Source organism: Podarcis filfolensis, assembly GCF_964270895.1.
Source record: "Podarcis filfolensis genome assembly, chromosome: 8".
Classification (NCBI taxonomy): domain Eukaryota; kingdom Metazoa; phylum Chordata; class Lepidosauria; order Squamata; family Lacertidae; genus Podarcis; species Podarcis filfolensis.
In genome coordinates, this window is record NC_139611.1 from 24,206,879 (window position 1) to 24,230,073 (window position 23,195).

The 23,195-nt window shown below is 43.0% G+C and overlaps 1 protein-coding gene and 1 long non-coding RNA gene across 2 annotated transcripts; one reads left to right on the forward strand and one right to left on the reverse strand.

Annotated features, from left to right (window-relative positions):
• Window positions 1-5,741: 5,741 nt before the first annotated feature.
• On the reverse strand, window positions 5,742-23,096 carry LOC310769629. Its single transcript, XR_014551757.1, has 2 exons — window positions 22,329-23,096; window positions 5,742-6,133 (listed from the first exon to the last, which is right to left on the reverse strand). It is a non-coding gene; the product is annotated as an uncharacterized lncRNA (long non-coding RNA).
• LOC310769453 (arylacetamide deacetylase-like 3) lies at window positions 14,767-21,988 on the forward strand. The gene is made up of 4 exons (XM_083628848.1): window positions 14,767-15,010; window positions 17,613-17,829; window positions 20,454-20,517; window positions 21,002-21,988. Exons 1-4 carry the CDS (start codon window positions 14,834-14,836, stop codon window positions 21,774-21,776), a joined length of 1,233 nt encoding a protein of 410 aa, XP_083484974.1. The 5' UTR covers window positions 14,767-14,833; the 3' UTR covers window positions 21,777-21,988.
• Window positions 23,097-23,195: the final 99 nt, after the last annotated feature.

The window sequence follows — 23,195 nt, forward strand, 5'->3', positions numbered from 1 at the left end:
AGGGGGTTGGACTAGATGACCCTTGGTATCCCTTCCAACTCTACAATTCTACGATTATGTTCTTAAGCATAAATGAAGATATTCACAAGGGCAATCGGGAGCTTTCCAAGCCTGGATAAGGAACACAAAGAGACCACTATTTTGGGATTTACTGCTCAGCAGGATGAAAATACTTTTATTCTCCCAGCAGTGATTAGCCCAAGCAACTGGGCTTTTAAATTCCCAACGGAGAGGAGTTCTTTAAGCTAATCTCCTCCTCATGTCAAGGCTTTAGTTCAACAGGGTTACGACACCAAAATTTCTTTTGCAATCTCGGCGCGATATCTGGGTGAAGCAATGTTGCAATCGTCTCTCCTGTCTTGTTTGTTTGGCTGCTTCAGACAGGTTCTTAACAAGGGATCTCCAGCCTCCATGCTGCCATTCCCAACCCCAGAAAGCAATCTGTAATGCTCTTCCAGCAGAGCACTCCACCAGTCTCTGTTAGGTCTATCTGTTGAACAAGAGCAGGCATAGGCAAACTTGGCTCTCCAGATGTTTTGGGACAACAACTCCCATCATCCCTAGCTAACAGGACCAGTAGTCAGGGATGATGGGAGTTGTAGTCCCAAAACATCTGGAGGGCCGAGTTTGCCTGTGCCTGAACAAGAGGCTGTATCTTTTGTCACACGCACCCCCCCCCCCGGAAACCTCTATGTTGTTTACAAAAGAGACTATAAAATAAGGAATTACCGTAACTACAAAACTGACAGACTTGCAAACTGTTGTTTCATTCTGTCTTTTCTCTATCATCTCTCAACCTGCATTAGACATTTAGGACAGTTGTATTAAGCACACACAGCGATGGGGGACCTCAGACCTGCAGGCCTAATTCAGCCTGCCAGGCTTCTCCATGTGGCCCACAAGGCTGCTTTGGTCAAGTTGTGCAGACCTGTGTATGCTGTATATCTTCTGCACCCTGATTTATAGCTATCAAATCATAACCACAGTATTATAGATAACAATATTGTGGTTATGATTTGATAGATATGATTTCCGTTGTTCATAGGTCAAACCCTTCTCGCGAGTTCATCATACTATAATATTTCTTTAACTTGTCTGAAGAAGGCTTCCATTAAACACTCACCATTAGATTTTCTTAATTTTGCTGTTAATTTTGCCAGTTCTACACACACACACACACACACACACACACACACACACACTACATTCTTTATTATGGTCCAGAGACTGGCAAAAGTGATTTCAAAAGCAAAGTACAGCAGAAATACAGAAAAAAACATTACTAGGCAGTCATTGTGTTTTATCCAATATTTCTAATTCTTACTACCTCCGAGAGAAATTTTGCCATGGCCAGGATTATATCATTTTTCTTATCTTCACGGAAATATTTGAGATACATAGTCCATTAAGCCACTTATCCATTCCTCTTCCTTCCATTTCTGCACATACAGAATCCTAGCAGGGCTTCCTTCTCTTTACCCTTTACAGCAGGCTTCTTCAAACTCAGCCTTCCAGATGTTTTGAGACTACAATTCCCATCATCCCTGACCACTGGTCCTGCTAGCTAGGGATCATGGGAGTTGGAGGCCAAAAACATCTGGAGGGCTGAGGTTGAGGAAGACTGCTTTACAGTTTGTCTCTGTTTTATATCAGGCATGGACAGCCTCAGGCATGGCGGCTGTCTGGCTCCCAAGTTCTCCTCAGGCCACACCCTTCACTGGTCCTGCTTTGGACCCCAAATTCCCCAGGATATTATTGTGGAGAAGCTAGTAAAATGTGGGCTGGATAAGGTAACTGTTAGGTGGCTTTGTAGCTGACTTACTGACTGAACTCAATGAGTGCTCACTTGTGGTTCCTTGTCATCCTGGGAAAAAGTGACAAGTGAGGTGCTGCAGACAGTGGCGGAGCCTTAAGCTCCGGGGGGGGGGGGATGGAGAGCAGGTGTGGGCGTGGCTGGCGCATGTCCTGGGGGTGTGGCATGCTGCCTGCAGGGGCGTGGTGTGTCCCCTGGAGGCGTGCCGCGCATCCTGGGGGCATGGTGTGCCGCCTGCGGGAGTGTGGTGCCCAGCGGGGGTGTGTGTGTGTAGTCATGATGGCACCCCACTGGGGGCGGTGCGTTCCCCCCCGCACCCCTGTTCCTCCGCCAGTGGCTGCAGGGTTCTGCCCTGGTCCCAGTGTTGTTCAACATCTTTATAAATGTCTTGGATGAAGGAATTGAGGAGATGCTCATCCAATGTTTCATCCACGACTGTAGTGTGCCCTTGGAACTCTGATAACACCCCATGCTTGCCTGCGTGGAGGGTATGTGGAAAACCAGCATGGTGTAGTGGTTAAGAGTGGTGGACTCGTAATCTGGTGAACTGGGTTCGCGTCCCCGCTCCTCCACCACTGCTGGGTGACCTTGGGCTAGTCACACTTCTCTGAAGTCTCTCAGCCCCACTCACCTCACAGAGTGTTTGTTGTGGGGGAGGAAGGGAAAGGAGATTGTTAGCCACTCTGAGACTCCTTAAGGGGAGTGAAAGGCGGGATATCAAGTCCAAACTCTTCTTCTTCTTCTTCCTGTACAAAGGTAAAATTTACATTTGCTGCTCCACTCACTTTTGCCTCTGGCCCTGCCTTCCTCTGGCATGTGGACCTTGTTAGGTAACCCAGAAGGGAATGCGGGCCTTGGGCTGAAGAAAGATTCCCCTCCCTTGCTTTATATTGTGGCTGTTGAGATGGGGGAAAGGGTGCTACATGGCATCCATTTGGATCAGAGGTTCTCAAACTCATTTGGCCTACTAGAAGAAAAAAAATAGCGCCCCCCATGCCAGATTTACATATAAGCTAAACAAGCTATAGCTTAGGACCCCACTCTCTTGGGGCCTCCAAAAAAAATTAAAGGAAAAAAACCTGGATGTACATTTTCAAAATATAAGATAAAAAAACAAATCAAATAAAACCTACATACAGCAGCAGTGTTTTGTGTCATGTAGGCTCCTATTTGTTATGTGCAAATGGCTGTTTATACCTATTAGGTCCATAAATTACCATATAGCATATATTCAACACAAAAAACAGCAACAATTTGTTGTTGACAAAAGACAGCTGTACATATAAAGGGCCCCATTACCTTCAGTAGCATAGGGCCTCATCAAACCTAAATCCGGCCCTGCGCCCCCGCTGGAAATCTGCCTTCTTTAAGCGAACAGACAGAAAGTTGCCATGACAAATTTGCATTCTTTTATGTATCTGTATTCCTACCTATGTCCTACAACATAGCGATGAAAGAAGATGTTGTAAATAAGACATGTTGAAGCTTGAAACGATAAAATTATTTATTAAAATCAACCGTAGTAACATTCACATCAACCAGAGAAAATTAAGGCAACAAAGGATAATATTCAAATAAAAATTACGAATAACATTAAAGATAATTCCAATGAGAAGGAATAACCGGTGGTGCTGCTGCCAATTTATTAATGTTCGGCTCTATTTTGGCGGCAGCATTCTAAAATCACCACGATTGGCTATTTTCAGTAGGTTTCTCTTTTTTTTAACTTGCATTTTGTGTGTTTATTTGGAAAATAATCACCACAATTTTATGTTAAATTGGTAAGCGTCATTACACAACAGATGAAACAGGTATGAATGGTTTCTCAAAATTTTATTCTCTTCTCTTGTTTCTTTACACTTCCACTGCCCTCTTATTTTTATTCCATGTCCTCCAATTGCACCTGGGGCTCCTGCTGCCCCATTGGATCATTCCAGTAACCCCCCTGGTATCACCCACTTTGAGAAACACTGATCTGGATCCTCCAGCATCAGATGTGCAGCTGCAGTTGGCATGATGTGGTTGTTGTGGTTGTTTAGTCGTTTCCGACTCTTCGTGACCCCACGGACCAGAGCACACCAGGCACTCCTGTCTTCCATTGCCTCCCACAGTTTGGTCAAACTCATGTTCATAGCTTCAAGAACACTGTCCAGCCATCTCGTCCTCTGTCGTCCCCTTCTCCTTGTATCCTCCATCTTTCCCAGCATCAGGGAGTCTACTCTTCTCATGAGGTGGCCAAAGTATTGGAGCCTCAGCTTCAGGATCGGCATGATGTGGAGACCTATGTAAATGGTGAAGGTGGGCGGGAATCGACCATAAATGAAACAACAACCAAGTCACTTCAGATTGGCCTTGAATGCCAAGAAACAGCAACATGACTGTCAGAGTTGCCACCACCCGGTCTTGGCACCGTGTAAAGCAAACACAAAAACCCATGTTTGAAGTGCTACACATTTGCAAGACTCAATCTTTCCCTTTTTAACAAAACAAAACAAAACACACAGAGGACAATTAAAATGCCGCAGCAAGTGGGAGTGACCCTGTATGTTTTGTTTTGGCAAATGCTGGGAAGTGATTAGAAGTTTAGCAATATCTTTTGCTTCTGTTGCAATCTGCCATGCTTAGAAGCCATCTAGTGGTGACCGGTGCCTCATACAGAAACAGTTGCAGAAACTATGGAGGGAAAAAATTTAGATATAGGCATTTTAGCGACAGGTTAGAAGATAGGAACTCTGCCTCAGTGGCTATGAATGCCTTTGGCTTCTACAACAGCTATGTCTGTTCTTGGACTGGAATAGCTTGAACAGACTAGTCCAGACCCTCCAAGTGTCCCTGTTTTCCAGGGACAGTCCTGGCTTTACAGAAGCTGCCTGGTTTCTGATTTGATCCCAGAATGTCCCACTTTTCCTTAGGATGTCCCTATTGGAGAAATGTTGGAGGGTATGGAGTTATGCGACTCCCGAGCCAAGGAGATAAGCAACTATATATCCTTGTGAAGACATCTGAAGGCAGCCCCGTATAGGGAAGTTTGTTAATGTTTAATGTTTTGTTCCATTTTTATATATGTTCAAAGCTGTCCAGAGTGTCTGGGGCAACCCAGTCAGATGGGTATTGTATAATAATAATAATAATAATAATAATAATAATAATAATAATAATAATATTAACACCCCCTATTTTCATCAGAGAAATGTTGGAGGGTATGTTAGTCTAGGCCAGGGGTAGGCAGCCTAAGGCCTTCTCAATCCGGCCCGTGGAGGGTCCGGGAATCAGCCTGTTTTTACATGAGTAGAATGTGTCCTTTTATTTAAAATGCATCTCTGGGTTATTTGTGGGGCATAGGAATTCGTTCATCCCCGCCCCCCCCATATAGTCTGGTCCACCACATGGTCTGAGGGACAGTGGACCGGCCCACGGCTGAAAAAGGTTGCTGACCCCTGGTCCAGGCATTGGTAACTCCCAAGCAGGGGTGCCAACTCGAACAAAACATTCAGAGGGCCCAGCTAAGCCCTGCCCCACATCACCGATCACAACACACACCATTTGAACAGCAATGCCTATCAACTTGCGGGGGTGGCATTGTGTCAAAGGGACCTTGGCCCCTAGGAGTTGACTCCTATTGTTGGAAAAATTACAATGCAGTGGTACCTCAGGTTACATATGCTTCAGGTTACGTACGTTTCAGGTTACAGACTCAGCTAACCTAGAAATAGTACCTCGGGTTAAGAACTTTGCTTCAGGATGAGAACAGAAATCGTGTAGCAGCGGTGCAGCAGCGGGAGGCCCCATTAGCTAAAGTGGTGCTTCAGGTTAAGAACAGTTTCAGGTTAAGAATGGACCTCCAGAACGAATTAAGTACTTAACCCGAGGTACCACTGTATCAAGGTTTGGAAAAGCAGGCAACCAAAGAGACAAAAACAAGGCAGCCTTAAGCTATGATCCTTTATTTCAGTTGCAACTGAGTTCCCCCAAGGCAAAGCAAAAGGAAGAACCCCACCTACAGGTGAGTAATACTTTTATTTACTGTGGTAAGGTAGGTACACTACATTTTTGGGTTGTGGGTGTGAGAGATTGGGTTATATGTGGGTATATAGGTGAGGAGTCCAAAAACGATTACACGGGTGCAGAAATGAAAAGACACAGGTGCAAACTAATTTACATTTGTCAGGGAAGGTAGGTGCAAAAGAGTCCTGGTGGGTTTAAAAGGTAGGTTGATAGTCGGATTCTGGGGAAAGAATGGAGTCCGGTTTTTAGAAACTGGGTGTGATATGGGAATTAATTCTTCTTGTTTGCTGCAGGCTCAGTGTTGATGCAAAGTTCCTGGAATGGCTGAGGAAGAAGGTTATGATCAGAAGATTTCTCCTCTGGGAAATCTGTGATCAAGTCCCTTTTGATACATTGCTTTTTGTTATGACCAAAATACAGTTACAACCAAAAACTACATGGAATATATATTTATACATCGTTTCAATGGTTTGCTTAATAACAATTGATGTTTCTCTACAATTTCTTTATTGAGTTCATATGAGATGTATGGAGATTGTATCCTTCTAAAGACGTGTAACTAAACACTTACAATGAAATAAAAGGTTTGCAGAGGCAAATAACTTTATGTAAAAGAAACAGCAAAAGAAAGTAAATAAAGACCAACATTTGTGATAAAGTCAGGTGTGGGTTTTCTTTGACACATATTCACACTTCTGGTTTTAGGAACACATTTATCAACATGGGTTCCTTATGGGTAACATATGAAGGTGTGTGATTTCTTGGGGAAATGTGTGAAGGTGTGCGATTTCTACATCACTATGCTCCCGAGAAATGGATTACCGCAATGCATTCCGTGTGGGGCTTCCACTGTGCTGGGTCTGGAAATTGCAGTTAGCACAGAATGCCTCAGCAGAATTGCTGGCAGAAGTGAGACCCCCATCAGGGGCGTAGGAAGGGGGGTTTGGGGGGTACAGCCCACCCTGGGAGTCATTCTTGAGGTGGGGTGACAAAATGGCACACCGCGGGGGTCAGCACTTACCGCTGGGCCTGGCCTGCAGCTCACCCAAAAAGGCACCGTGGGGCTTGCATCCGCCAAGCGGACTCCAGTGGCAGCTCACCACGTGCACTGATCGCCACAGCGCCCCCATGGGCGGATCACCCCTCCCCCGCTGCTGATCGCCCCTGGTCCCCACCAGCATATTACAACACATCAAAGATCTGCATGGGCTGCCAACTTCTTATCAGGGGAAATTCAATAAACCTCAACACTGATAACCCTCTACAATTTTGGAGAAGCTTTCTTGGATGATCACCACACCCCAATAGGTTCCGACTCAACCACTTTCATCTCTGGAACCGACACTTTCACAATTGCCCACAATGTTTGCTCTGCATCTGATAGAAAGTCACTTTTAACTGCTGCAGCACCTCTTCGCCCATACTTCCTGTCTATTGATAATGATAGCTTTCTGATTCCTGCTACATCTTTCTTCTCTGTAGACAGTCCTGTGATTTTGTTATACAGAGCTGTTGATTTTATCCATTTGTTGACAATTGCATGATGCCTGCTTGTTTTTAAAGTTTAGATTTGTTGGTATTTTCTGAATATTCTGTATTATTTCATGTAAGCAACTTAGATTTCTTTTTTTCTTTTTAATTAAGCAGAATATAAGTCTTAGATAACATGAGAAAGAGCCAAGGGGGTAGAGCAGAGGCTATTAAACACATACACACTATCAAACCACACACTGAAGCTATGCTCAGCAACTGTATGGCTCATACATAGGCTACGTGCACTGAGTGAAAATCATATTATTGCCTGCTATAAACATTCTAGCTTTACTTAATAGAATGCTGGAAAACAGGCAAAATTTTTGGACTTTGCATCAACATCAACATCAACATCATCATTATTAAAATTTGTATACCACCCTTCATCTGAAGATCCCAGGATGGTCCAGGACGTGGTCCAGGGAGGGATTCCTCAGAAGGAGCTCCACACAGGGACATTTATTGGCTTTTCCCAGTTACAGTTGTACCTTGGTTTTCTAACGTAATCCAATCGACTTCCGAAAACATTCAAAAACCAAGGTGCGGCTTCCGATTGGTTGCAGGAACTTTCTGCACTCAATCAGAAGCCACGGAAGCTACGTCAGATGTTCGGGTTCAAAGAACATTAGAAAACCGGAATACTTACTTCCGGGTTTTTGGCATTCGGGACCCAAAACGTATGAGTACCAAGGCGTTCAAGAATCAAGGTACGACTGTAATAGCTTATATCCATTATAGTGAGCGTATGGAAAGCTTTTAATGCAAAACTATCAGCTGAACACAGGTGGCACTGTGGGTTAAACCACAGAGCCTAGGACTTGCCAATCAGAAGGTCAGCGGTTTGAATCCCTGTGATGGGGTGAGCTCCCGTTGATCGGTCCCTGCTCCTACCAACCTAGCAGTTTGAAAGCACACCAGTGCAAGTAGATAAATAGGTACCACTCCAGCGGGAAGATAAACCGCATTTCCGTGCACTGCTCTGGTTCGTCAGAAGCGACTTAGTCATGCTTGACACACGACCTGGAAGCTGTACGCCGGCTCCCTCGGCCAATAAAGCAAGATGAGTGCTGCAACCCCAGAGTCGGCCACAACTGGACCTAATGGTCAGGGGACCCTTTACCCTTTACCTTTACCTATCAGCTGAATGATAACTATACTGCATTAAGTCCCATGAACAACACCAGATCTTATATGGAAGATTTTTGCAGAAGCATTCATTCAGTTCCTTCAAGCACCTAATCACTCTCATAGCTGCCTAGCAATCTCTCCTATTGCAACACTGCATGCTACTTACCAAGTAACCAAATAAAATTTGACCTGTTCTGCCCCCACACACTTGCTTAATTACACACCACACAGGTCTGTATAATTTGACTGCAATACAGGGATTCCTGGAATAGAGGACACAATATAGGGAAACGGCTCACAGAAGAATGCATGAGAGCCTTAGCCATCTTGTACACAGTACCAGTTATGACACCTCACCTTTTACCCAGATGGGCTGCTCCCTCTCTCCCTTCCTCCTTACCTGCTCTACTTGACTGCTTCTGCAATGCAGGCAGAAAAAGGCGGGACTTAATTTCATAACCTCTTGACATCAAAACCGGAATAGCTGGCCATGTCCCTGAGAAACATTTGCATACTGTAGACAAACCTCTGCAAAACTGTGCTTAATCCCTACATTTCCCCCCACAAAGCATTGCCACAAAGTCCTTGAACTAATCTAAAAAGATCACTGATAATCTTTGGTGAAAAGGCAACTCTAAACCTTCATTTGAACGCTTTGATTCTGAACGTCATCTGGCAGCCAGATCACAAATGTCAGCTGGCTTTTTCAGTGTTATTTATTTATTTATTTCAACTCCTAGAGTGTGCCAAACGATTAGCATCCCCCCCCCAAAAAAAAGTCAACCTAGGAGTTCTAGAGAATACAACTAGCTAAGCCAATCAAAGCAACAGTCCTAGAACCAATACTTTGAAATCGTAGACCAGTGTCTGCAAAAAAAATGTCAGGATGAGAAATTCTAATGAGCATGAAAAACACCACAGCCCAGGTGACTGGTGGCACAACTGTGGTTTTCCAGATTTTGCTGGACCACCTTGACCATTGGGCCCTGCTGGCTGGTGTTTATGGGAGCTGGAGTCAACGAACAGCTGGAGAACCATGAGTTTCTCCACCTCGGTGCTGTGTGATAGCAGCTGTACACTGTACATTGGTGCAGCTAGGAGGGTTGTATAACATCTGGGCCTGAAAAGGGCATTTCTGACCTTGCAAGCAATAGATATCACATCAGTGGACCATTGCAACTGTAGCTAAGACGCAGGGTCTATTAGGGTGAATTTGGGATACTTTCAAATCATCCTTCCGCAGTTTGGTGTCCTCAAGAGGTTTTGGACAACAGCCCCCATCAGCTCCAGCTTTCTCCCTGGAGACAAAACATCTGTAGAGCACCAGGATTTGTGAGACAGAATCATAGGCTGATTTAAATGCTGCCTGAGCCCTGAAGGCTCAAAACATAACAAAGTGGCATTGAATAATGATTTGTTTTTAAAGACTATGCATTTAGCACTAAGAAAAGAGAAGAAAGTTGTATATGTAAAATTGATTTGAGCCATTGGTTAGAGCATGGTGCTGATATTGCCAAGGTTGTGGGTTCGATCCACATATGAAGAGTAGAAGAGTTTGGATTTGATATCCCGCTTTATCACTACCTGAAGGAGTCTCAAAGCAGCTAACATTCTCCTTTCCCTTCCTCCCCCACAACAAACACTCTGTGAGGTGAGTGGGGCTGAGAGACTTCAGAGAAGTGTGACTGGCCCAAGGTCACCCAGCAGCTGCATGTGGAGGAGCGGAGACGCGAACCCGGTTCACCGGATTACGGGTCCACCGCTCTTAACCACTAAACCACACTGGCTCTCTATCTAATATGGGACAGCTGCATATTTCTGCCTTGCAGTGGACTAGATAATCTTCAGGGTCCCTTCCAACTCTTCAGTTCTATGATTCTATGACCTGTGTGCAAATTTGCACTGAACAGCCTCCTTCTAATGTTATCAGCACCACATTTTTAAGCACTGTCTTTTTCTTTCTCAACCAGCCTCCGAGACAAACACCAGTCATTATGGCATCACCTGATTTCTTGGTGCTTGAATAACCGACCTTTCTTTTCCTACCCTCCCCGCCCCCCAATTTGCAGCATTTCTTATTTCTGTGCGGAAACACTGGCATGCTTGTAGCTGATCGACAAACTGAGCCGTCCTTGTTCAAACCAAACACTGAGCCTTCTGTATACGATCTCCCACCTCCTTGGAACTACTGGTCTGAGGTGAGAATTATTGTCCCAGAGGGCCTTGCGTGACCCCAGTTCTAAAAATACCACAGGGAAACATGCAAGAAGGTGCTGCAAAGGTGGCAAAGCAATTTCAAGCTAAATAGGTTGGCCACTGGATTCCACATAGCTTGCGATTCCTAATTGCTGGTCCTGGATCTTGCAAATTTCAACTTAATAGCAAATCCCCCAAGTTCCCATGATATTAGAATCTAATGGGGGGTCATCCAATGAAGCCTGGAGAATGGGAAGATTCAGGACTAGGGATGTGCATGAAGTTCACTTTTTTTTTAAAAAAAAAGCACATGGCTTCCCCCAAGGAACCCTGGGAAGTGTAGTTCACCCCTCAGAGTGCTACAGTTCCAAGAACCCTTAACGAACTGGTGGAAGATGGCGTCCAATAAATCTGGAGGGCCATAAGTTCGCTCCTCCTCTTCTGGAAGTTTGTTCCCTTAGCCAGGGCCTGCCCAATACATTTTACCACTTCAAGATGGCACCCCCTTCCCATTTCAGGGACAGGAGCCAGCTGGGCTGGCAGCTGAATCTTACTTGCACTGGTGATGGGATAGAATCCTCCACAGCACCTGAGGCAGCAAGCCAGAGTTGGGTTCCCAAGACAGGCTGAGCAGCCACAGAGCAATCATTGGGAGGCACAGAGGGACAGCCATGTGTTGCTGCTGCTTCCCCTGAATCTGCCACCTGAGGCAGTCATTTCACTCTGCCAAATGGAAGGTCCGGCCCTGTTCTGTGTTCCCCCATGTCCCACCTGAAGGCTGGTGTCAGTACGTTCTCAGCATAGTCCAGATCCCTGCTCTTGGACATTTTGAATATTAAACATGGGCTTTTGGTTTTTGGGGTTTTTTTGTAAAAGCAGAGTATTTTTTTAAAAATCAGTATATTGGAATGCTTTCATTGTATGCATTGCTTTGATTGGCGTATGCTGACCTGTTGTTGACAGGTGGCAAATGAATTTAATGAATAAATTATATTTTTAAATTGCATACCAGTTTTCATACACAGTTGCCAATAAACCTTGAGCAGCTCAATGTAACAAAATAAGAGTATCTCATATCCTATTGCATGCATCCTGATATATATCATTTGTGTTGTTGTTCTGTTTTGTTTTCTACATGGGCACCATTCCTTGTTTCTTCCTGTTTTTTGTGTCTTAGCTATACATTTATAATCTTGTACTTTTCCTTTTTCAATAAATAATACACAAAAATATATATCCTGAGGGCTCACATTGCTTTAGATTTTTATGTGGTTCCATGCGACATCTTAAACATGCCAAAATACTGCAAATCTGTAGCCGGTATTGGATGTCCATGTTCTATAAGAATGTGAAAAGTATTATTACCCCCTCAAAGTTATAAAGTAGCTTTGACTTCATTCACCGTCTGTAATTGTTGTTTACCTTCATTAAATAAATTAAATGGATGGGATCATTTATTATGATTGTGACCTGTATAGCATAATTACCCTTCAAAATGCAAGCTAGGAAAATTATGCCTCTGACACACCTGCAGTCAAACCCAGCTTCCTGTCTTGAGCAGCACAAATCTCCAGAATGAGGCACAGTATTAAAAACAGTTTAAAGCAATTGACAGTCACAGAAATAAAGTGTGGTTCATAAAATATACACCTGAAGTATGAAGAACTAAAGTAAAGAGGTGCATCTTCAATGCTACCTGAAAGATTTCTATTGAAGGTACCAGTTGAACCTCTGCAGGGAGAAATTTTCACAACTTAGGGGCTACTACAGAGAATGCCCTGCACAAGCCCCCTGAGCTTTTGAGGGCAGTAGAGCTACCAAGAGAGCCCCCCTTGCCCACCTTAGCACCTGAAAGGGCCTGTAGGGAATTGTAGAGTTGGAAGGAACCATGAGGGTAATCTAGTTCAACCCCCTGCCATGCAGGAAGCTTTCACCCAACGTGGGGCTTGAACCCACCACCTTGAGATTCAGAGTTCCCTGCCCTGGTAGCTGAGCAATGCCAGCACCCCAAAGGAGGCAGTCATGCGGGTATTTGGGGACTGAATCATGTAGGGCTGTGAACACCAATCTGAGCACCTTGAATTGGGTCCATAAATGTACTGGCAACTCATGAAGATGTTTGAAAATGGGGGCTATACAATTGGGACGCGGGTGGTGCTGTGGGTAAAACCTCAGTGCCTAGGACTTGCCGATCGTATGGTTGGCAGTTCGAATCCCCGTGGCGGGGTGAGCTCCCGTTTTTCGGTCCCAGCTCCTGCCCACCTAGCAGTTTGAAAGCACCCCTAAGTGCAAGTAGATAAATAGGTACTGCTTTATAGCGGGAAGGTAAACGGCGTTTCCGTGTGCTGTGCTGGTGCTGGCCACATGACCCTGAAGTGTCTTCGGACAGTGCTGGCTCCCGGCCTCTTAAGTGAGATGAGCGCACAACCCTAGAGTCAGACACGACTGGCCCGTACGGGCAGGGGTACCTTTACCTTTTTACAATTTCTAAACAGAACTGCAGCCAGTAATCTGGCTGATGTATTTTGTATTCCTGGACTTCTAGGGTAGCCAGTTACATGCCACCAATAGCTACTAACAGCAATACTTCTGCATATCAGTTGCTGGAAGTTGCAGGATGGAAAAATGCTCTTGTGCTCATGTCTTATGCATGTTTCCCATAGGCATCTAATTGAATGCTGTGAGAACTGGATGCTGGACCGTTTTTTTCTTGGTAAATGACCAAGATGAAGGAATCGAGATGATGCCCATCCAACTTGCAGATGGCACTAAACAAGGAGGGGTAGCTCCTAGAATCAGGATTCCAGAGGATTAGAAAATTGGACCAAAACCAACAAAATGAATGCCCGGGTGCCCCACACCCCTTGCACCCCCTCGTAAAGATGGCCCTGTTCAGTGCAAAGCTCGACATTAAGGCAGGAATAATCCTGCTCTTTTCCTCTAGCAATCTGTGGTTTACTTCCTGTGCTTTTGATATTTTGAGTTTCTTCTTGTTGTAATTCGTGTGTGGATGGTAGCAACAACAGCAACAACAGGAACTCCTTTAAGACCTGTTGACAGGGGGACATAATGGGGGAAGAATCAGAAGGATTCAAAGCCCTGTTCCACTTCCTGGCTATATTGAAGTTCAGTACCTTAAAAGAAAAAAAGGCATTTATCATGACTGCAGCCATAATTACCGACAATTATTTTTTTCCCTTGGCATACATGCAATTTAATCCCACATCCTGTTTCTGAAAGATAGGAAACACACATGTTTACAAATATGGCATGGTGAAGGTGGGGGTGTTAAGAAATACGCTAAATTAATGATAACATACCTGGAATCTGGTAGTTTTTTTTTTTAAGAATAATTTTTTATTAACCGACCAATCACATCAAATCAAACCAAATTACATAAATTCCAAATTACACAGCCAAATTTTAAATTTTTGTCTGGATATGGCTACTGGATAAAAAAAATAATATCCACGCAGGATTACAAACTGTTCTAACCAGCTTGTGGAGACTATCAGAGGTCACAAAGAGAAAGGAAAAATATATGAAAATAACATCAAGAGATGTGGAAAATAATAAGAAAGGACTGGATAGTACTGTGAACATCATAAGGTTAGATTTGTGGACATTAAAACAGCAGTAAGAAGCAAGAAGTTGATTGGATCCCTTCGGAACTTGAAATATGGGTACCCCCAACAAAAATTTGGAATCTGGTAGTCTTAGGTATAATTCATCTTAGCATGGAGGACTTGCTATGAGGACCGCGCCTTAAGAGAAGAGCCCATGCTTTGATAATACAAGGGTTTAGGTTCCACCCTGGGGATCTCTGGGTAGGAATGGGACTCGGGTCTGAAGAGTAGGAAATCTTGGGCCGGGCATTGCACACTAGTCCTCTTCAATATACAACAACTACTCCCACCATTTCTGACTAAAGACTTCATTAAGCTGAATAGAACACCACACACTGCGCTACTGCTAAGACCCATTAAATTGCTGGTAGTGTTTGGTTGGATGAAATTTCTTCCTGGAAGTATGTGTTCTAATTTATAATTACTTCATCAACCAGCCTACAGACAATTAAGTAGAGTGGATACCTTGGGTGGAGTAGAAATTCTGCCAGTGTAGACTCAATGTTTCCCTTGCACTCTTTGGAACAGTGAAATGGAGCTTCTTCTGGGCCTCCTGCTTGGGGTGATTGGAGTTATAGGGATTCTTCTCCTGTTGCTTCTCTCCTTTGCAATTTATTATGATCTTTCCAGGAGTAAAATTCCATCTGGATTTGACAGTCCATTAAAGGTTCGGGTCATTCACTGCAATGTCATTATGGTGGTCATTGTGGTAAGTTGGGGACTTGTTGAGCCATTATGTGATGTTATTCTTACATTCTTATGTAAAATGTGATTAAAAAAATTATGATGATGATGATAATCTTTATTATTATTATTTTTTAAAAAATGATTTTCAGTTATATACATTTCAATAGTTTTACAGTCATTTTAATGTTTCAAAACTCAACTTCCTTCCTTCCTATTTTTTACATTTCCTGTATATTATATTCTAAATTACGTTAACTTATTCTTTTATTCATCTGCTTTAATTATTTACTCTTATGAAATTGCAGGTTATTACAATAATCCTGCCAATGCTTACAACTTATTTGTACACATTCAATAAACCATTTCCATTCTTTTATAAAAAGTTTGTTATCTTGATTTCTTATTTTTATGGTAAGTTTCACCATTTCTGCATAGTCCATGCGTTTTTGTAATCATTCTTCTTTCGTCAGGACTTCTTCTTCTTTCCATTTTTGGGCAAATAACATTCTTGTCACTGTAGTCGCATACATGAATAAATGTGTATACTGTTTAGATAGTTCTACCCCTATAATTCCCAGAAGAAAAGCTTCTGGGTTTTTTTTAAACAAATGTTATTTTAAACATCTTTTCCAATTCATTGTATATCCCAGTGAGCTTTAACCTTACTGCAAGACCACCACATATGGTGGAAAGTACCTTCTTTCTCTTTGCATTTGCAACACTTATTTGATTTTGATTTATACATTTTTGCCAGTTTATTAGATACCATCTATATAACATACTTATAGTTTTCTCTTACACCATAGCAAGCTGTAAATTTTAATCCGTATTTCACAACCGTTCCCACACTTCCATATCTATAACTAATATCTATTGCCCAATGTATCATTGAAGATTTTTCTTGCTCATCCTTTGTCTCTCAATCCAATAATATCTTATACATTTTAGACAGCACTTCATTACATTCCAACAGATCTCTCTCCAGTTGTGATATTTGTTCCCCAACCCCTCATTTCCTATCTTTCTTAAATACTTCATTCAAATGATGATATTGTATCCATGTTGTTAACTTTCCTGATAAATCCTTAAATTATTTTAATTTAAACTCTCCTCCCTGTTGTTTTAATAAATTTCTATAAATTGTCTAACCTTCTATCATATTCTTTTTCTTTACTGCTATGGCTTCCAATGGTGAGAGCCAAAGTGGTGTTTTTGTCTCGAATAAGTTTTTGTATTTATCCCAGGCTCTATAATTTCCCCCCTAATTATGTGATTTGTTAATCTTTTGTGTTCTTTCACCTTTTCTTACCACAAATGGGCGTGCCAACCTAAAGTATTACCAGGACCTTCTAAATCTAAGATATGTGGGTTCTCCAATGTCATCCATTCCATCAACCAACAAAGACAAGATACTTCATAATATAATCTCATATCCAGCAGGGAGAAACCTCCTCTCACTTTTGAATCTATCAATATTTGGTATTTTATTCTCAGTTTTGCCCCTTGCCAGATATATTTAGAAATATATTTTTGCCATACATTGTCTTGCCAATCACCGGAATTGATTGAAACAAAAATAACATTCTTGGTGATAGATTCATTTTTATATTTGACACTTTACGTAACAGTGAAAGTTTAATTCTGTCCCAAATTTCTTTTAATATCTTCCCAGGTTTTTAAATAATGATCTTTATATAGTTTTATATTATTTGCTGCTAACCATACACCTAGATACTTGACATTCCTTTCAATCTGTGGACCTGACACATCTTGTAACCTATTTTTACTCTCATCATTCATATTTTTTACCAAAAGTTTGGTTTTGCCTTTTTTAATCATAATACCTTCTACATCTCAACAACAACTTTTTGTGTTTTTATCTTGTATTTTATACTACTACTAATAGTTTATATATTTAAGTAATTCATATACTGCTTAATACAACATACAAAAAAAATCAGTAAAACCAATGAGTTTGCTTGTTGTTGTTGATGATGAGATTAGGATATTATGTTTTATAAAATTTAAAAAAGGGCTTTCTTTTCATCCGATAGAGGGATACAAACAGAGACAAATATATTATTCACACTAAGCCATGGTTTGTTTACATCATGGTTTCTTTACCAAACCACAAATTGTCTCATAGGCAAACAAGCAGATTGTGGATTGTTTCTCCAAAGCTTGGCTTCTTTTGCATCTGTAGCTTGGCTGGTGTCTGGGTCGGGGTGGCTAAACAAACCATGGTTTAGGAAAGCTTTTGAGTTTCAGCATCAAGTCAAACCATTGGATCACTCATTGTGACCCAGGGCTGCCTCTAATGATAGTCCCATTCTAATCAGACCAATTGAAAATAATGGACATGGCTAACATGTGCTCATTCATTTCAATGGGTCTACTTTAAGTAGGACTTAGCTGGAGTGCCTGGTGTGCTCTGGTCCATGGGGTCACGAAGAGTCGGACACAACTAAACAACTCAACAACAACAAAAGCTGGATACTTATGCTGGCTGATTACTGTCATAAATATTGATTGTTCGATTGAATGAATTAGTTGGACACACCCCATGGTGAATAGGATGCAATTTGTAGGCACTGTTTTCATGAGACTTTTCCTTTGTCTGACAGGCGAGGTGTCTTGAACTGATGGGTGTCTGCAGCCAGTTTGCCTTTACCCGCTTCCTCCTGAGTTTCCGGAATCCAAGAATGGATCCCAGCCTCTCTGCCAAAGATCTGCATTTTGATGGGGTTCCTGTGAGGGTTTATCAGCCCAAAACACCATCTGCTGGCCCAAGGAAAGGATTTGTGTTCTTTCATGGAGGTGCTGGGATGATTGGGAGCATCGGTAAGAACAGTGCCTTTTTGTTGTTGTTGTTAAAAAGTGTAAAACTTCATGGTGAGTACCGGTACCTATTTTTCTAGAAAAAAAACACTAGGTAAGAGATTAAGGCTGTGAGCCTTTGAACACTTATCCAGAGGCAAGCCCCATTAAACTCAATAAACCCATGGTTTACGGAGCTGAAATAAAAGAGTGTCGGTGGTAGTTCCTGAAGAGACAAGGGGCACATGTATGCTTTGGTTTACCGTATGTTGACTTATATGCAGATATGGTGACTTATGTCAATCAGAAGAAACAAAGAAAAAGAGGCTCTAGTTATCATGGTGTCCCAGATTTCACATCTCCACTGGTCAATGGTTGGGGATAAGGGGAGCTACATTACAGCAAGCAGCCCCTGGGGGAGGGACAGAGCCCCGCCCCACTGCTGATTCATTTTATAAAATACAAATACCACTTGATTTTATAGAACCTCAAAGAGGTTCACAAACACGTATATAATAACTCGAGGTTGCTGCTCTTGATCGCTCCGTTTACCAACACAGCCACCTTCCCACCCCTGGCCACCCCCTCGTTTACACCTGACCCAATCCCCCACCTCATCCCACCCCACAGCCACCACACCCACATGTGGCAATTTATTTGCATACTTAGGTCAACTTTCAGAAATATGAAACCCGAAACTGGACTTGTGCCAGGTTTCCATCTCACAATAACAAGGACAATTTTACCATTTGGCAATTAACAGTGTCACTCTTGGGTACAAGTCCCATTTACAACTTGTAAAGTAGCAACTGTGGGAGGAAGGAATGGTAGGATCAAATGACACATGAAGAAGTGGGGAGCTTGGGGGGACACCCGTGCCCCTTGCAGATCTGGCTTCCTGAAATGCAACAGCCATTATCCCTGAATGTTGACCATGATGACTGGAGAGATTTTTTTGAGGTGGGGATTCCAGAGGTTCTGATAACAATTTGTTTTTTCCTGTTTCTGAAAATTGGCCTAAGTTTGCACACAAATTACCGTATTTTTCGCACCATAGGACGCACTTTTTCCCCTCCAAAAATGAAGGGGAAATGTGTGTGCGTCCTATGGTGCGAATGCAGGCTTTCGCTGAAGCCTGGAGAGTGAGAGAGGTCGGTGCGCACCAACCCCTCACGCTCTCCAGGCTTCGCACACCTCTCTGCAAGCAGCGGGAGCCCAGCGCTGGGCTCCCGCTGCTTGCGGAGAGTTGCCAGCAAGCTGAAGCCTGCGCGCGCTGAGATCAGCGCGCCCAGGCTTCGCGGACCTCTCCGCAAACAGCGGGAGCGGTCCCGCTGCTCGCGGAGAGTTGCCAGCATGCCGAAGCCTGCGCGCACTGAGATCAGCGCGCCCAGGCTTCGCGGACCTCTCCGCAAGCAGTGGGAGGCTTGCAGAGAGCTGCCTGTTTGGGGGCTGGGGTCGGGGGAAGCTCGAGCTTCCCCCGCCCCAGCCCCGCGCCTGGGGGGAAAATAATTTTTCCCCTTTATTTCCCCCCCAAAAAACTGGGTGCGCCCTATGGTCCGGTGCGCCCTATGGTGCGAAAAATACGGTATAACATGTTAATTAAATGCAAGGTTGCAAACCATTGGACTTGTGCCACATATTTCTTAAAGCTAGGGGGGTTTTTTGGTCAAAATTCATGTCCCACTCAACCTGAGTGGCATGGTGGGGTCAGCAGTGTAGACAGCTCCAGAAAGACATGGAGTTCCAAAATGACTCAGACTCAGTATACTTCATTAGTAAAGTTTTACTAAGGCAAAAAAGCTTGATGCTACAATTCCAGATCCCTGTGATGAAAGTCTCTTCACAATCCAGTTGCAGCAAAATATAACAGGAAAATAAAACTTAAATGTACTATATACACAGAGCAAGTAAAATCAGTATAGAATAAAGACTCAGCTATATTAGTCAAAAAACGCTTTGAATGCATTATAGACATGCAACACCAGGTGGCACGAGAGAGCAGGAAATTTTAAAACACGATTTTCCATAGGGATTTTTTCTCTTTTGTTATACCAATTTAATTTCTGTCTTATTTATAGCGTGTGTGTTTCCCCCCTGTATGTAGATCCACCCTGAGAGAGAAAGTGCAGAAGGAAAAGAATTAATAACATGAGGCCTCAGTCCTTGGGGTAGTTCGATCTTGAGAGACAGATAATTCACTGAGCTCAACCCAGCTGTATTTCTGTTACCTTTAGAACTTTGTAGACACACTAGAATACACCAGAAAACACCTGTTAGTTTATATAAGTTATTAATGGCTTCTCTATCTTAGAAACAGCATCATACCTGAAATTTTTTTGGGGGGGAGGGAGGTGTAATTTGATTCACTTTTCTTTTATAGGTGAACCTATCCAACTGGCATTTTGCAAAACAATTTGTGAACCCAAAGTCACTCATACTTCCAAAGTTGCAGTTCTCAGAATCTTACAATGCAGTACTTGAGCTGCGTGATGTGCACATGTGCATAGAAAGGTTTATGTCAGTAAAAATTGGATGTACAAATACATTATGTATCGGAAGACTACTGTTCAAAAATGTGCTTTTTAAGGCAAGTCTGGAGGCAGCAGATAATTACCTCCCTATTTAAAATTTCCTTCTCATCTTGCTAGAGTCTTACCAAGATGTCTGCAGCAAGATTGCCAAGGAGACTGATTCAGTGGTTGTGTCTGTTGGGTAAGTAAACACAACCACATGGCCTTTCGTAGGGAAAGAGTGTAGGGGCCCAGCATGCTGCTGTATTTGTTGGTGGCATCCCTTGCCATATTCCCTGCAGGAGAAAGAGGCTCCCATGAAAGCTGTCAACGTGTGATTGAAAATTAGAGCTAACCAGTTCAGTTAGGGCTTTTAAACATACAATCAGGAAGAGACTGGGAAATGCCCCCTGCATCTAAACAGGAGCAGGAGAGAAAGTTGCAAGTGGCAAATAGTCTTCCACCAGCTGGATCCAATCCTGCACGGTTCTTCTTCCCCAGCATTCCCAACACTCTTCTGCTAGCTGGTAAAGTCGGCTTTTTAAGGGCATAAGCCAGCTGACTGTCACCTGCATTGCATCTGCTATAACTGATCCAGCAGGCTCTTCTGGTAATTCTATGTGATCATGAATGTGTTTGGAAAAAATTCTGGAAGCTTACCTCTTTGCTTCTCTTTTATTCTGCAGCTACCGCCTGTCTCCTGAGCATCTTCCTCCCGCTCAGTACAAGGACTGCCTTGCTGCTACCATACACTTAATTCAAAATGCAGCTTCCCATGGGGTGGATCCTTCCAAGATCATCGTTGGTGGGGACAGTGCGGGGGGCAATTATGCTTGTATTGTTGCCCAGAAACTGGTGGATAGATCAGACCTTCCAAAGCTACGGGCTCAAGTGCTCATCTATCCTAATACACAGGCTATGGACTTCAACCTGCCTTGCCATCAACAGAACAACTCAATGCCCCCCTTGTTTCGGGAAAGTGTTGCTTACTTTGGCCTGAAGTACGTTGGAAAGGACACTTCTTTGGCAGGCCAGGTCCTGAAGGGCTCTCATGTGCCAGATTCAATGAGGCTGAAATATGGGAAGTGGGTGAGTCCAGACAACATTGCAGAGAGATTTAAGGTGAGAGGCTACAAACAAGTCCCACTTGCTCCTTATGAACCTGAAGTCTATAGGCAATTATCAGAGACATTAGAAGACGATTTTTCTTGCCTTTTTGCTGAGGACTCTGTCATCCAGAAGCTTCCTGAAACCCTAATTGTGAGCTGCGAGTACGACATAATACGAGACGATGGACTGCTATACAAGAAACGTCTGGAGGACCATGGGGTGAAAGTCAGCTGGTTCCATGTTGAGAATGGGTTTCATGGGGTGATAAGCCTCTTTGACTCAGGTGTCTTCACATTCCCCGCTGCAGTTGAATTAATGGACAGCATCATAGATTTTGTCAAAAACTTATGAGAGGAAATCTCTTGAATTTGTGGGTCATTCATAAGGAGGCGAGAATCTGCCAACTTCAGCTTCTGATAGTTTCTCATTTCCCAATATTATATTCATTTCTCCATATTTCTGCAGCAAAATGTGGTTCTTGGGGGCAGCGGGGAATTCCTCATGAAAATTCATAAGCAGTTTAGTGTGAAATTTTCGTAATAAATACTTTTACTTTGTATGGAGTTTTGACTAATATACTCATGATTGCAAGCCATTTACTCTAATATAATGCATTTCTCTATTGTTTTCACTAACACAGTGGTACCTCGGTTTTCAAACGTCTCAGTTGATGAACATTTCTGTTTTCAAATACCATAAACCAGGGAGTAAATGCTTTGGTTTCCAAACTTGCCTCTGAAGTAAGGCGTGCCATGTGGATTCTGTATTGAGTTTTCTGTATTCAGGCTTCCGTGCTGAGTTTCCAGATTTCAAATGTTTTTGAACTCGAACGGTCTTCTGGAATGGATTACATTCGAAAACCGAGGTACCATTATATATGAATTTTGTAAATGGACAACTCACCCTTCTATTTCCATTTTAGTACTTATTGGTTGGCTGGAGATCTGCACTGCTAATGCTGTTCTAGGCTGTATCAACAGAAGTATAGTTCCAGATCAAGAGAAGTAACAGTTTCACTCCATTTTGCCTTGACCACCAGGAGGACTATGTCCAGTTCTGGGCGCCACAATTTAAATAGGATAACTGATAAGCTGGAATTTGTGCAGAGGAAGGAGATCAGGCTGATCAAGGGTCTGGAAACCAAGCCTTATAAGGAATCATTGATGCAGTTGGATATGTTTAGCTTGGAGAAGAGGACGGAGAGGTGATATAGTAGCCATCTTCAAATATATAAAGGGCTGTCACATGGGAGATGGAGCAAGCTTGTTTCCTGCTATTTGAGAGGGCAGGAGGGCAGGGATTCAAATGATAAGCAAGGAGATTCGGACTATACATTAGGAATAACTTTCTGAGGGTTAGAGCTGATCAACATTGGAATGGATTAGCTCAGAAGGTGGTGGAACCTCCTTTATTGGAAGTTTTGTCAGCAGAAGTTGAATGGCCACCTGTTAAGGATTTTTGGGTGTGATTCCTGAATTGCAGGTGGTTGACCTAGATGACTCCTTTCAGCTCTTTTCAGGTATCTGTTTCAGTTTATTGGCCCATGTCCAATTCATCGGACCATCCAAGGCATGTAGATCACATTTCGACTGCCTTTCTTAATTTAGATGGAACAGTGTGATAGAGATGGGTGTCACCCACATGTAGATGATCCCTGATCCTATCTCTCCTGACAACAACTTTAATCTCTGTTTAATTAAACATCTCTGTTTAATAGAGATGTTTAACAGCATAGGGAATAAGAGATGGGTGTCACCCATGTGTAGATAA

Coding starts and splice junctions, on each gene's coding strand:
- LOC310769453 (XM_083628848.1), top strand. CDS start 14,834: ATGGAGCTTCTTCTGGGCCTCCTGCTTGGGGTGATTGGAGTTATAGGG. Junction 17,830..20,453: donor TGGGATGATTGGGAGCATCG/GTAAGAACAGTG, acceptor TCATCTTGCTAG/AGTCTTACCAAGATGTCTGC. Junction 20,518..21,001: donor TCAGTGGTTGTGTCTGTTGG/GTAAGTAAACAC, acceptor TTTATTCTGCAG/CTACCGCCTGTCTCCTGAGC.